This window comes from Heterodontus francisci, chromosome 7 (genome assembly GCF_036365525.1).
Source record: "Heterodontus francisci isolate sHetFra1 chromosome 7, sHetFra1.hap1, whole genome shotgun sequence".
NCBI lineage: Eukaryota > Metazoa > Chordata > Chondrichthyes > Heterodontiformes > Heterodontidae > Heterodontus > Heterodontus francisci.
The window spans coordinates 66,479,493-66,493,421 of NC_090377.1; the positions used below are offsets into that span (position 1 = coordinate 66,479,493).

Genomic DNA, 13,929 nt, shown 5'->3' on the forward strand with positions numbered 1-13,929 from the left:
GATCCCGACCCGAGCCATTTTGAATAAGGGCGACTCAGGGTTTGATCAGCTCCCTGCAGGGAAACAGTAAGGAACCAATTGAACCAATTATTGTTAATTATGAGGTCTATTAAGGCCCTGTTCCCCCGCCAAGTAGAGTTTCCCGTCGGTAATGTGGGCAGCCCACGTTCAGGCCAATGTGGTGGGCTCAGGGTGAGAGGGACCCATAACAGCTGCTGCACCACAGCTGTGGCTGCTGGCCGCCCCCTGGAAGGGTTGTGCCTCCAGGATCATGGCCATGTAGCTGTGGCTTTTTAAAACATAAAACTAAATTTACCTTCGCTTGTCCCTCAAAGTCTCCATCTTCAGATCGGCAGCTCCCACCTTGACTGGTGGGGCTGCCAATCACAGAGTGCTACAGGATTTCATATAGGTCCTCCAGCATCAGCAGGCCGCCTGCCGTTCCTGATTGTACAGCGAGCCCACTCCCTGGCCTTTAACTGGCTGTAGATTTGAAAATCCCGTGGGGTCAGGACCCAGACCAGCCCCTATTTCCAGTTCCCGACCCCTCATTGAAAATCCAGCCCCATCTGTTCAAGTGTCTCTGCTGCCTCTTCACTTTCTCCTTGCCTACCAAATTAAACCTCCACCACCGACACCCCTCCAGGTCCTAAGCTTTGGGATTCCTTGCCTAACCCTCTCTACCTCTGCACTTCCCTCTCCTCCTTTAAGACATTCCTTAAGACCAACCTCTTTGAACACATTTTCTGTCACTTTTCCTAATACTCTCCCATTGGCTCAGCATGCTATTTTTTCTGTGAAGTGCCTTGGGACATCTTTCTACATTAAAGTCGCTATGTAAGAGCAAGATTTTGTTGTTCTAGGATGCTTGTATTTCAAAAACTTACAACTGGTGCTGGAAGGAAAGAGGAAGGGAAGAAGAACTGAAGAAGGTGTTCAATAATGGACATTTGATGAACAAATCCACATGAAGCTGAGGTGTGCAAACTGGAAGGGAGATAAGTGAGTATCCTGCTGGAACATTGGAGGTGATCATTGTACATTAGTCAACAAATCACGAGCAAGTATTGTGTATCCGCCATTAGTGCTCAGAAATATGACAATACCAGCCCTATGTACTGTATCACGGTGAGCTATTATTTGAACCTTCTTGAGTCAAAGCCTTTTTGAACTGCCCTGCTTTAACAATCCTAGATGGTGACATATTTACAACTACACATGAATGCCTCCTGTGCTTCTGTCTAGGGTGATGCGGTCTGGAACGCCCTTCATGGTCTGCTGTGCTTTATTGTATTTTGTGACTAATTCTTGGACCTGGTTCCCAAATAGGTAACTGCCATCAAACAGCAGCTAGGTCTATTTGTTCTGGACATGCCAGAAGCCTGCATATCTGCAAAGCAGCACTGCCTCACTGGCAGACATGAGTCCAGAATTATTCACTGTACCAGAACCCTTGGAGCTGTAGCTCAAATGCTTGCATAACATAGAAACATAGGAATGTACATTTTTTAAAAAGTAGCAAAGCAAAAACCAGAAGGATGCCTGAATCACTTTGTTACTATTGCTTAGTTTGCCCAGACTACTTGACCGATAACTGTCCTTGGTTGGATTGCTTCTCCAAAGTACACAGCAACACAGAATTATTACAGTGCAGAAGGAGGTCATTCGGCCCATCATGTCTGCACCGGCTCTCCGAAAGAGCAATTCACTCAGTTCCATTCCCCTGCCTTCTCCCCATAACCTGCACATTCTTCCTTTTCATATAACAGTCTAGTTACCTTTTGAATGCTTCAGTTGAACCTGCCTTCACTATACCCTCAGGCAGTGTATTTCAGACCTTAACCACTCCCTGCGTGAAAAAGGTTTTCCTCATGTCACTTTTGCTTCTCTTACCAAATACTTTAAATCAGTGCCCTCTCGTTCTCGATCCTTTCACAAGTGGGAACAGTTTCTCTCTATCTACTCTATCCAGACACCTCATGATTTTGAATACCTCTATCAAATCACCCCTCAGCCTTCTCTTCACCAAGGAAAACAGTCCCAACTTCTCCGATCTATCTTCATAACTGAAGTTCCTAATCCCTGGAATTATTCTCATGAATCTTTTTTGCACCCTCTCTAACACCTTGACATCCTTCCTAAATTGCGGCACCCAAAACTGGACGCAATACTCCAGCTGAGGCCAAACTAGTGTCTCTTCCAAGTTCAACATAACCTCCTTGCTCTTGTACTCTATGCCCCTATTAACAAAGCCCAGAATACTGTATGCTTTATTAACTGCTGTCTCAACCTGTCCTGCCACCTTCAATGACATATGCACATATACACCCAAGTCCCTCTGCTCCTGCACCCCCTTTAGAATTGTACCCTTTATTTTACATTGTCTGTCCATGTTCTTCCTACCAAAATGAATTACTTCACATTTCTCTGCATTGAACTTCATCTGCCACCTGTCTATTCATTCCACCAACCTGTCTATGTCCTTTTGGAGTTCTACACTATCCTCCTCACAGTTCACAATGCTTCCAAGTTTCGTATCAGCTGCAAACTTTGAAATTGTGCCCTGTACACCAAGGTCGAGGTCATTAATATATATTAGGAAAAGCAAGGGTGCCAATACTGATCCCTGGGGAACTCCACTGCAAACCTTCCTCCAGCCCGAGAAACATCCATTAACCACTACTCTTTGTTTCCTGTCACTCAGCCAATTCCTATCCATGTTGCTACTGTCCCATTTATTCCATGAGCTATAAATTTGCTCATAAGTCTGTTGTATGGCATTGTATCAAACACCTTTTGAAAGTCCATGGACACCACATCACCATCATTGCCCTCATCAACCCTCTGTTACCTCCTCAAAAAACTCCAGCAAGTTAGTTAAACATCTTACAGAGGGTCAGAGGGACCTTGGTGTACTTGTCCATAGATCAGTGAAGGCAGCAGCACCAATAGATAAGGTGGTTAGGAAGGTATATGGGATACTTGCCTTTATTAGCCAAGGCATAGAATATAAGAGCAGGGAGGTTATGATGGAGTTGTATAAAATGCTAGTTAGGCCACAGCTGGAGTATTGTGTACAGTTCTGGTCACCATACTATAGAAAGGATGTGATTGCACTGGAGAGGGTGCAGAGGAGATTCATCAGGATGTTGCCTGGGCTGGAGCATTTCAGCTATGAAGAGAGACTAGATAGGTTAGGGTTGTTTTCCTTGGAGCAGAGAAGGCTGAGGTGGGACCTGATTGAGGTATACAAAATTATGAGGGTCATTGATATGATAGATAGGAAGAAACTTTTTCCCTTAGCGGAGGGAACAATAACCAGGGGGCATAGATTTAAGGTAAGGGGCAGGAGGTTTAGAGGGGATTTGAGGAAAATCTTTTTCACCCAGAGGGTAGTTGGAATCTGTAACATACTGCCTGAAGGGGTGTAGAGGCAGGAACCCTCACAACATTTAATAAGAATTTAGATGAGCACTTGAAACGCCATAGCATACAAGGCTATGGGCCAAGTGCTGGAAAATGGGATTAGAATTGATAGGTGCTTGATGGCCAGCACACACGATGGGCCGAAGGGCCTGTTTCTGTGCTCTATATCTCTATGACTCTATCTTACGACAAGATCAGATAGCTGGATTCCTTATCCGAAGATACCAAGTAATCTTTGCTGTGGAGATTTATTGCCTAATTTATATCTGGTAGGATATCATTGCATTTTCAGTGGGACACACAAAGTGAGCCCAAAGCACAACATCTGGTCTGTACACTCTGGAAATACAAATAATCTGTGCAATCCTTTTGGCCCAGACCATTTCTGCCCTTTCCTAGAGGGATGATGAGGCTTGGAGTTCTTTAAAAAGGACTGTAAAAAGAGAGTTTTTTCAGAATCTCAGTGCTAGCTGGCTAAGTATTTAACTAATTGAAGGTAAAACTCCCAGTTGAATGCGCCCAACACAGCTTGGCTTTGACTAACAGGCCCTTTACTATCTGTCTATAATTTCAGGAAGATATACAGTAGTCTGACATACCAGGATTTAAGGGATCCGTCATGCTAAGTTTCAGTAATTGTTTACTGCAGACTCTTCATGATTGATGTCAACTTGGGTAAATCAACAATATCTCCTTGTGAACCAGGTTTTAGGTGTCTAAACATTTGAGTACAGAGTACAATCACAAAGTACCATCATCATTGAGCAATGGTTACACTCATTAAGTCCATGAATCCACACATCAGCCAGATATTCACATGGTCCATATACCGTCAGCCAAGCAAAATTACCAAGAAAAATTAATATTTTTAAAGATACATCAGACATTGCTATCGATGTATATTTTTGGGTGAATTTTCATGTATATTAAGATGATTAGTATTTCAGTGCTGGATAATTCAAGACTTCTGTGTTTCCCTACAGTGCAATAGTACTTCTAAAAGTACTTCATCGGCTGTGAAGTGTTCTGGGATTCATGAGGTCATAAAAGATGTTAGATAAATGCAGGTTTTTACTTATCCCTTTTGATTTTGTCATCTGGTATCACCTTCAATCACTGCCAGGTTACATTGCAAGTTAGATGCAAAATAAACCTTCCTCCTCTGCACCTCAACAATTTGCTTTAAGCCCAAACTCAGCACAGCACTACCTATTCTAGCAATATAATGTTTTACCTCCTTTTACATACGAACATACAAATTAGGAGCAGGAGCAGGAGTAGGAGTAGGCCATTCGGCCCCTCAAACCTGCTCTGCCATTTGATAAGATCATGTCTGATCTGCCGCCATAACACTTGACTCTCTTGTCAATCAAGAATCTATCTAACTCAGCCTTGAATATATTCAATGACCCAGCCTCTACTGCTCTCTGAGGAAGCAAATTCCATAGACTAACAATCCTGTGAGAGAGAAAAAATTCTCCTCATCTCCGTCTTAAATGGGAGACCCTTTTTTTTAAAAAACTGTGTCCCTAGTTCTAGTCTCGCCCATAAATGGAAACATCCTTCCAGCATCCACCCTGTCAAGCCCCCATGGGATCTTATATGTTTCAATAAGATCACCTCTCATTCTTCTAAACTCCATGGGTATAGGCCCAACCGGTTCAACTTTTCCTCATAAGGTAACCCCTTCCAGGAATCAGTCAAATGAACCTTCTCTGAACTTCTAATGCAATTTTTTTCTTAAGTAAGGAGACCAAAACTGTACACAGTACTCCAGAAGTGGTCTCACCAAGACCCTGTAGCAAAATTTCCCTAATTTTATATTCTATTCCCCTTGCAATAATGACAACATTCCATTTGCCTTCCTAATCGCTTGCAGTATCTGCATACTAAGTTTTTGTGATTTATGTACCAGGATACCCAGATCCCTCTGTACTGCAGAGTTCTGCAATCTCTCTCCATTTGCTTTTCTATTCTCCAGACAAAGTGGACAAATTCCCATATTACACTCCATCTGCCAAATTTTTGCCCATTCACTTAACCTGTCTATATCCCTTTGTAGACTCTTTATGTCCTCTTGACAACTTCCAACTTGTCTTTGTGTCCTCTGCAAATTTTGCTACCATACATTCGGTCCCTTCATCCAAATCAATGATACAGATTACAAATAGTTGAGGCCACAGGTGTCCTTGCCAAACTGTGGGACATTTTGTGCTGTGGACCCACACTTACAGGAAAATTGAGTGATACTATCAAACTCACTTTACAATTTTGCATGTCAGGGAGAAAATTGGATTTGAACCTGGGTTCAATAATTGCAAGACTGCTATGTTTTTTGCTGGAACTTTTTTTATACCTGTGTTTCTCTATACCACTGAGTAATGGGTCTCAACTACACCACTGTAGGAAAGCACCAAGTACTGGCCATCTACTACAACAGAGGGAGGGAAAGTTGGAGGCAGAGTTATAAGCCAACTGCAAAAATGAATTGCTGAAGGCCTGGAAGTAGATTGTCTGACCTTTTCAATGTGGAGGTATACCACAGTGGTAAAGGAAATAATTGATATAAAGAATAGAAGTCAATATATAAATCCTGTGTGTCCCTCAGTTCCTTGTGAAAGATGACAGAATACATTATAAAAAGCTTCCCCACTGATCCTAACTTCTGTTGTTTCACAAAAAGTTGACTCCAGAGACTTGAACACATTACCTAGTCTGACATTTTAGTGTAGTACTGAAGAAGTTCTGCATTGCTGGAGATGCTGTTTTCTGGATGAGAAGCTTAACTGAAGCCCTGTCTGCCTTCTCAGGTGGACATTGTATCATTCAAAGATGAGCAAAGAAGTTTTCTCAATGTCCTGGTCAACATTTACCAATTAACCAAAACCACTAAAATCAGATTACCTGGTTATCTCATTACTGTCTGTGGGACCTTGCTGTTCGCAGACTGGCTGCCATGTTTTCCTACATCACAACAATGAATACACTTCAATAGTAATTCACTGGCTGCAAATTATTTGGGACGTCCAGAGGACGTGAAAAACACTATAAATTTTTTTTGTTATTTTCATTCTGTTCTATATACAATGAATAATAATCTGAAACCAATATAACCTCCGAAGAGGCTTTTAAAGCTGCCCCTGCCTCAGGAATATATTATTGCATCACATACTGTCTAATTTCTGTGCCCTCTGCAGTATTTCATCTTATCACTGTTCAGTTCTCCCCCTTCCTGCCATCAACAGCATCTCGTGCATTTGTGCAGCTCCCAAGATTACAAAAGAGTCTTTCTGTCGTCTGCCTGTGGGCACAAGAACTGCTGCGAGCTTTCAAATTGCATTTGTCTCCAGAATGCATAGGCACTGAATTTTGGAACTCACATTCTTTAGGACATTTTTCAGGATCCTTTACGAGCTACATCCTTATTAAAATGTATTTTCTCCCCTTTTACTCCTCTTATGATTAGAGAAAACCCAATATGGAAATGGGCAGAAGACCTGCTCCCTGAAATTGTCCTAGGAAACACCTGCCCTCCAATTTTCCTTTCCTCCTGTCACAGATGTAAACATAGATTCGAAATTCACAATTTGGGAACCTTGGACGCATATGTGTGTCTGCTTTGCTACAAAGAAATCAATGAGGTTCCCAATAGGTTCAACATAATTACTTTTCCTTGCCAACAAAGAACAAAAGTAGTTTAGGTAGTTCTTTTTGTATATATTAATAACTGTGAAAAGTATAATCCAATCTCATTCATGAGATGAATTGACAGAGAATGACCCTTTTGCAAAATATTCAAACTTACCCAATATAGTTTGTTCTAAGAGAAATCTCCAGTTCTCGCAGTACTTGAGTTGATTCTTGCACTCTTCTTCTGAACTTCTGCAAATATTTAATTGAAAACATTTCAGGATGAGAATGAACGATCAATTCAAAACTGAAACAGGTTACCTACCTTGCAGGGTGTTCATTTGTCAAATAAATGAATCCATCACACACCACAGCAACTTAGTCTAGCTTTAAAAGATTTTGGCGAAACCACGTCTTGAACATTAAAAAAAGGGTATGATGTTACTGATAAGTAGTGCCATACATGGTTGTCTGCTCCTGCTCTTACATAAAGTACCTACACTACTGTGCTAAAATGAAACTAGTTTAATCACTTAACATTAAAAGAAAACTACATCCGTGCAGGGTTGGCAGAAACAGATGGGTGGTACTGTGTTCCCTGGCAGGTATAAGTTATGCCAAGAATGAAGAAGATCTTGCACCCCCTTTGTTTTGCATTCTACATAAATGTTAAAAGAGCACAGCAACATATTGTAAATTTAGGAGGAGAGAGGGAAGCTTCTGTGTAGGAACCTGATGGCTATCAGGGCCAGTCTGACAAACACATTGTAATATGTTACTGAAAAATTAATCTTTCTTTACCCCCACAATCCCACTTAGTTATTAAGCTACACATGCTTTCTCAAGTCAAATAGAACAGATTAACAGTGGTTTTCTAGGTCATAAAATAAGTGCAGATGCACACTTTGAAGGGCCTGTAAGTCATCACACTTGAAAGGGATTTTTTATTGTCAGAGTTGTGAATGATTCCTGTTCACAAGGATAAGATCATGAGGGGGTGTACCAAACAACACATGATCAGCTACTCAGTGAAACAACCACCAGCTTCTGATTGGCCGACAACTCTCAGTGGGAGGGACTTCCATCGCCAGGGTCCTTAATCCCGGGGAAGGCCCGCCACTGTCCACTTAAGTGCCTAACTGGCAGGTAATGCAGCAGGCCTTCCCCACAGAAGGCTACATGCGGCTGTCGCCAGCACTTCAGCTGGAGGCCAAGACCTCTGTCGTCCACATAAAATCCCCCCTGAGGTCAGAGTAGCAGAGTTCTTCACTTCCAAAGATTTGGAACAGGTCTAGGGTAGGCCTGCAGGGGAGGGGACCAAGTCCACCTGGTATATTCCTTGCTCCAAGTTCAGTTTATGCATCACTTGCTGCACTCAACAGCTCTCCCAGAATGTCCAACTGTTCATTGTTAAGTTGGAGCAGAGATGAAGTACACACTTTACTGCTGACTAGAGCAACAGCTGGGAAAGTATGCAGGTGGCAGGAGTTTCATGTTTCACTGGCAATAGGCCAAATAGGAAAAGGGTAAGGTCGAATTAAGTAGTAAAGCTAGTTATAATTTTGGTTGGGCCTTCTAGACTTCTCCCCAGAAAGGGTAAAGGCAGGGCCAAACACTAGAATGTGTGTTGGAATGTGCCCTTATGGCCACAGTCCTCCTTGCACTCACCTGACAGCAGGTTAACCTCCCAGAAAATTATGAGTTGCTTCTTTCTCAATTGAAGCCGGTAGGCATGAAGGCCAGTCTACATGCCTTCGTTCACTGCTCTTGAAGAAATGGATGACCTAGGTCATGTTCCTAAGACTATATAAGGCATTCAGAGTCAACTGATGACATGGAAAATATTATGGAGTCGAGGTGGAAGATTTTTCTGTAAAAGTTCTGCAATGCAGAAAGTCAGTTGTAGTGAGATCAGGCTGGATTTTTAGGTGGGTCACAGACAATGTACTGGATTTGGAAGTAGCAAAAAGCGTCCCATTGGGAAATGTAGAACTTATCAAATAGATCTGGAAGATATGATCCTATACTCTCTCCTTTTGCCTTACAATTTCCCTCCCTGCTTTCAGGAACCTCCTCAAATCACTCTTCAATTATGCCTTCTGTTCCCATCTTAGCCCCTCCATAGATAGGGAATGAAGAAATTAATTGATAGCATTCACTAATAATCTTATACAATGCCAATTGTAATAAAGGTAATGTTAACAATTTGTTTTTTTCTGAAGATGAAGTCCATATATTTTTCTTCAGTCTTTTTTGAATACCATTCTGATCTTAAAGGTGGGAAAAAAGTTAGGACAAGCTGACAATAAGAACAGGAGCAACATTAAACACTGTACAAATAAAAACTCCATTATAACTGTGAAAATGCAAAATTCATAACAACCCTTGATTTTAAATTCCCCATTGCAGTTGAATGCCCAAGACTCAATCATAGGAAACAAATTAATCATGTTCAATATCCATTCTAACCCTACCAGTGTCAGACAATAGATTCCAAATTGCTGCCACACATATTCATTTCTGATTATCAAAACAATATTTTACATTTCTACTGAAACACGTGATATAGTATACTTAGAGAAATGTACTTAACATTTAATTACATTTGTTCTTGAAAACGTAAATGTTTGCTCTATTTTTGGATTGGATGCAGAAATGCTATTGTAATTCCCAATGATCAGTAAACAATGTGAGTACTACTCATAGCAAATTTATATAGCTTTGCCTTCCCCGGGAATTCTTTTGATGGCTTATGATTTCCATAGAAACAGTCATTTTATTAGGGCGGCACAGTGGCGCAGTGGTTAGCACCGCAGCCTCACAGCTCCAGCGACCCGGGTTCAATTCTGGGTACTGCCTGTGTGGAGTTTGCAAGTTCTCCCTGTGTCTGCGTGGGTTTCCTCCGGGTGCTCCAGTTTCCTCCCACAGCCAAAAGACTTGCAGGTTGATAGGTAAATTGGCCATTATAAATTGCCCCTAGTATACGTAGGTGGTAGGGGAATATAGGGACAGGTGAGGATGTGGTAGGAATATGGGATTAGTGTAGGATTAGTATAAATGGGTGGTTAATGGTCGGCACAGACTCGGTGGGCTGAAGGGCCTGTTTCAGTGCTGTATCTCTAAATAAAAAAGTAGTTATCTTCAAAATTCATAGCAAATTTCTTCCAAAGTCAAAGCAATTTTATTGACATCAACATTTCCATGCACGGTTTTGTACATTTATTATCTGGTTATGGGTATACATTGTTGCACATGGTATAAAAACAAAACTTTAAATCATCCTCACCCATGAATATAGTTTAGACCAGTATATAGTATGCTTCTGCTATGCTTTCAATTAAAACTATGTTCTAAAAACTTCCACAATGTATGTGAGGTGGGGGTGGGGCAAGTGATAACAAAGGAGAAGGTGTAGATTGGACAAGGCCACATAGCTGACCAAAAGGTCATGGAGCAAAGGCAAACAATATGTTAATGGTGTGTTGAAAGACAAAGCATTAGTACAGATCAGGTGATAACGGACTGAATATTGAACAGCAGCAAGTACAAACATGAAAAAAAAACAGCGGGTAAGCAAACTGAACAAACTAAGATGAAATGAAATAAATGCAAAAAGAAATGATTGTAAAAAATGTAAAAAAGCAAAAAAGAAAAAATAACTAAAAATGAAAGTAAAATGGGGGGCTGTCATGCTCTGAAAGTATTGAACTCAATGTTCAGTCCGACAGGCTGTAGTGTGCCTAATCGGTAGATGAGATGCTGTTCCTCGAGCTTGTGTTGATGTTCACTGGAACACTGCAGCAATCCCAGGACAGAGATGTGAGCATGAGAGCAGGGGGGAGTGTTGAAATGGCATGCGGGAAGTGGGCCGGACACGGTTGAGGGCCCTGCCAACAACAGTGGGGGGGAATCCTCGGTTGAGGAAAAAGGTCATTTCAGAAGCACCATCATGGAAGGTAGCATCATCAGGCCCATTTCCCGCACCTCTGCCCTCAACCTTTCCCCTCCCTCCCAGAACCGTGACAGGGTTCCCCTTGTCCTCACTTTCCACCCCATCAGCCTCCATATCCAAAGGATCATCCTCCGCCATTTCCGCCACCTCCAGCATGATGCCACTACCAAACGCATCTTCCCCTCCCTTCCCCTGTCAGCATTCCGAAGGGATTGTTCCCTCCGCGACACCCTGGTCCACTCCTCCATTACCCCCACCACCTCGTTCCCGTCCCGTGGCACCTTCCCCTGCAATCGCAGGAGGAGTAACACCTGCCCATTTATCTCCTCTCTCCTCACTATCCCAGGCCCCAAACACTCCTTTCAGGTGAAGCAGCGATTTACTTGTACTTCTTTCAATGTAGTATACTGTATTCGCTGCTCACAATGTGGTCTCCTCTACACTGGGGAGACCAAGCGCAGACTGGGTGACCGCTTTGCGGAACACCTCCACTCAGTCCGCAAGCAGGACCCCGAGCTTCCGGTTGCTTGCCATTTCAACACTCCCCCCTGCTCTCATGCTCACATCTCTGTCCTGGGATTGCTGCAGTGTTCCAGTGAACATCAACACAAGCTCGAGGAACAGCATCTCATCTACCGATTAGGCACATTACAGCCTGTCGGACTGAACATTGAGTTCAATACTTTCAGAGCATGACAGCCCCCCATTTTACTTTCATTTTTAGTTATTTTTTTCGTTTTTGCTTTTTTACATTTTTTACAATCATTGTTTTGCATTTATTTCATTTCATCTTAGTTTGTTCAGTTTGCTTACCCACTTTTTTTTTTCATGTTTGCACTTGCTGCTGTTCAATATTCAGTCCGTTAACACCTTATCTGTACTAATGCTTTGTCTTTCAACACACCATTAACATATTGTTTGCCTTTGCTCCATGACCTTTTGGTCAGCTATGTGGCCTTGTCCAATCTACACCTTCTCCTTTGTTATCTCTTGCCCCACCCCCACCTCACTTGCTTATAACCTGTGACATTTCTATATTTGTCAGTTCCGAAGAAGGGTCACTGACCCGAAACGTTAACTCTGCTTCTCTTTCCACAGATTCTGCCAGACCTGCTGAGTGGTTCCAGCATTTCTTGTTTTTATTTCAGATTTCCAGCATCTGCAGTATTTTGCTTTTATTTTAGTGTTTAATTCACTGCCACTTCTCATCCAGGAATGCCTACCTTGAAGAAGTTCTGCTCTTCTCTCCGACGGGATATTCGTTTGTCTCTTTTACTTTGTTCACCTTCATTGCTTTCTATTTCCCTCCTGGTGTTTGATAAAGTGTCTACCAAAACTCGTTTTCACAGCCACATCTCCTTCCTCAGTGACTGTCTCCGTTTTGAATCCACCCAGGATTACAGGTATCTCCGAGAAATACAACTTTCCTCGGACTGCTACTCTCGCCGCATCCTGAGATCCGCACTCAGTGCTATGCACCGCCATATGCACACACTGGACCTCTCTCTCCAGCAGCACTGCCTCACCTTATCTCAAAGCTGTTCTACTCCGCAGTTTCATTTCATCTTTCATCTCATCCGACACATTAACAAAAAACTTTTTTTCTTCCTTTCAGGTGTTAAGGAACGCAAGCTCCAGCAACTGATGGGGACGAATGCTCCTCCAGATCCTCCTTCCGCTTCACTTCCCTCTGACCCCACCCCTTCTGATCTGACCCCTTGCCGTGTATTCACTGTACCCTCTGACCTCCCCCTCTCTGATGCTGAACGTTCTGGACTCAGCAAAGGTCTCAGTTTTATCTCCTTACGCCCCCACCTCAATGAATTTCATGCTCGGCATGACATTGAGCTATTCTTCCATCGCCTCCGCCTCCGGGCTCACTTCTTTGACTAGGAGTCCTCCCCCCGACCAGCGGACCCATTCACCCACCTCCAGCATTCTCCCTCTACCTGGACCCCTCCCCCTGGCCTCTTACCCGCTCTTGATCTCTTCATTGAAAACTGTCGGCAAGACATTGGTCAGCTCAATTTCTCTGGCCCCCTCACTCACTCTAACCTGTCCCCCTCTGAACTTGAGGCACTCCGTTCTCTCAGGTCTAACCCCGACATGGTCATCAAACCTGCAGACAAGGGTGGTGCTGTTGTTATATGGCGTACCAACCTCTACCTTGCAGTAGCTTAACGGCAACTCACAGACACTTCTTCTTACCTCCCTCTGCACCATGACCCCACCACCGAACATCAAGCCACTGTCCAAAGGACTGTCACTGACCTCATCTCCTCCGGAGATCTTCCCTCTACAGCTTCCAACCTCATAGTCCCGCAACCCCGGACAGCCCGCTTCTACCTCCTTCCCAAAATCCACAAACGGGACTGTCCCGGCAGACCCATTGTGTCAGCCTGCTCCTGCCCCACTGAACTTATTTCTTCCTATCTTGACTCTATCTTTTCTCCGCTGGTCCAGTCTCTTCCCACCTACATCCGTGACTCTTCTGACGCCCTACGTCATTTTGACAATTTCCAGTTTCCTGGTCCCAGCAGCCTCCTCTTCACTCTGGACGTCCAATCGCTCTACACCTCCATCCCCTACCAGGATGGTTTGAGGGCTCTCCGCTTCTTCCTGGAACAGAGGCCCAACCAGTCCCCATCCACCACCAGCCTCCTCCGCCTGGCTGAACATTTTCTCACATTGAACAACTTCTCCTTCAACTCCACGCACTTCCTTCAAGTAAAAGGTGTCGCTATGGGTACCCGCATGGGTCCTAGTTATGCCTGTCTTTTTGTGGGATATGTCGAGCATTCTTTGTTCCAGTCCTACTCAGGCCCCCTCCTCCAACTCTTTTTCTGGTACATTGATGACTGTATCGGTGCCATTTCCTGCTCCCACCCCGAACTGGAAAACTTTATCAACTTTGCTTCCAA

At 43.3% G+C, this 13,929-nt stretch overlaps 1 protein-coding gene across 7 annotated transcripts in view; it reads right to left on the reverse strand.

Moving 5' to 3' along the window:
- Positions 1 to 13,929, reverse strand: part of fmnl2a (formin-like 2a) — a 282,512-nt gene that overhangs the window by 82,836 nt on the left and 185,747 nt on the right. For all 7 annotated transcript variants that reach the window (XR_010975339.1, XM_068035310.1, XM_068035315.1 and 4 more), the window contains exon 4: positions 7,232 to 7,308. Coding sequence is in view for 6 of the 7 variants with exons in the window: in XM_068035310.1 (XP_067891411.1) it covers positions 7,232 to 7,308 (77 nt within the window). In the remaining variant the exon portion in view is untranslated. The remainder of the gene's footprint in view (positions 1 to 7,231; positions 7,309 to 13,929) is intronic.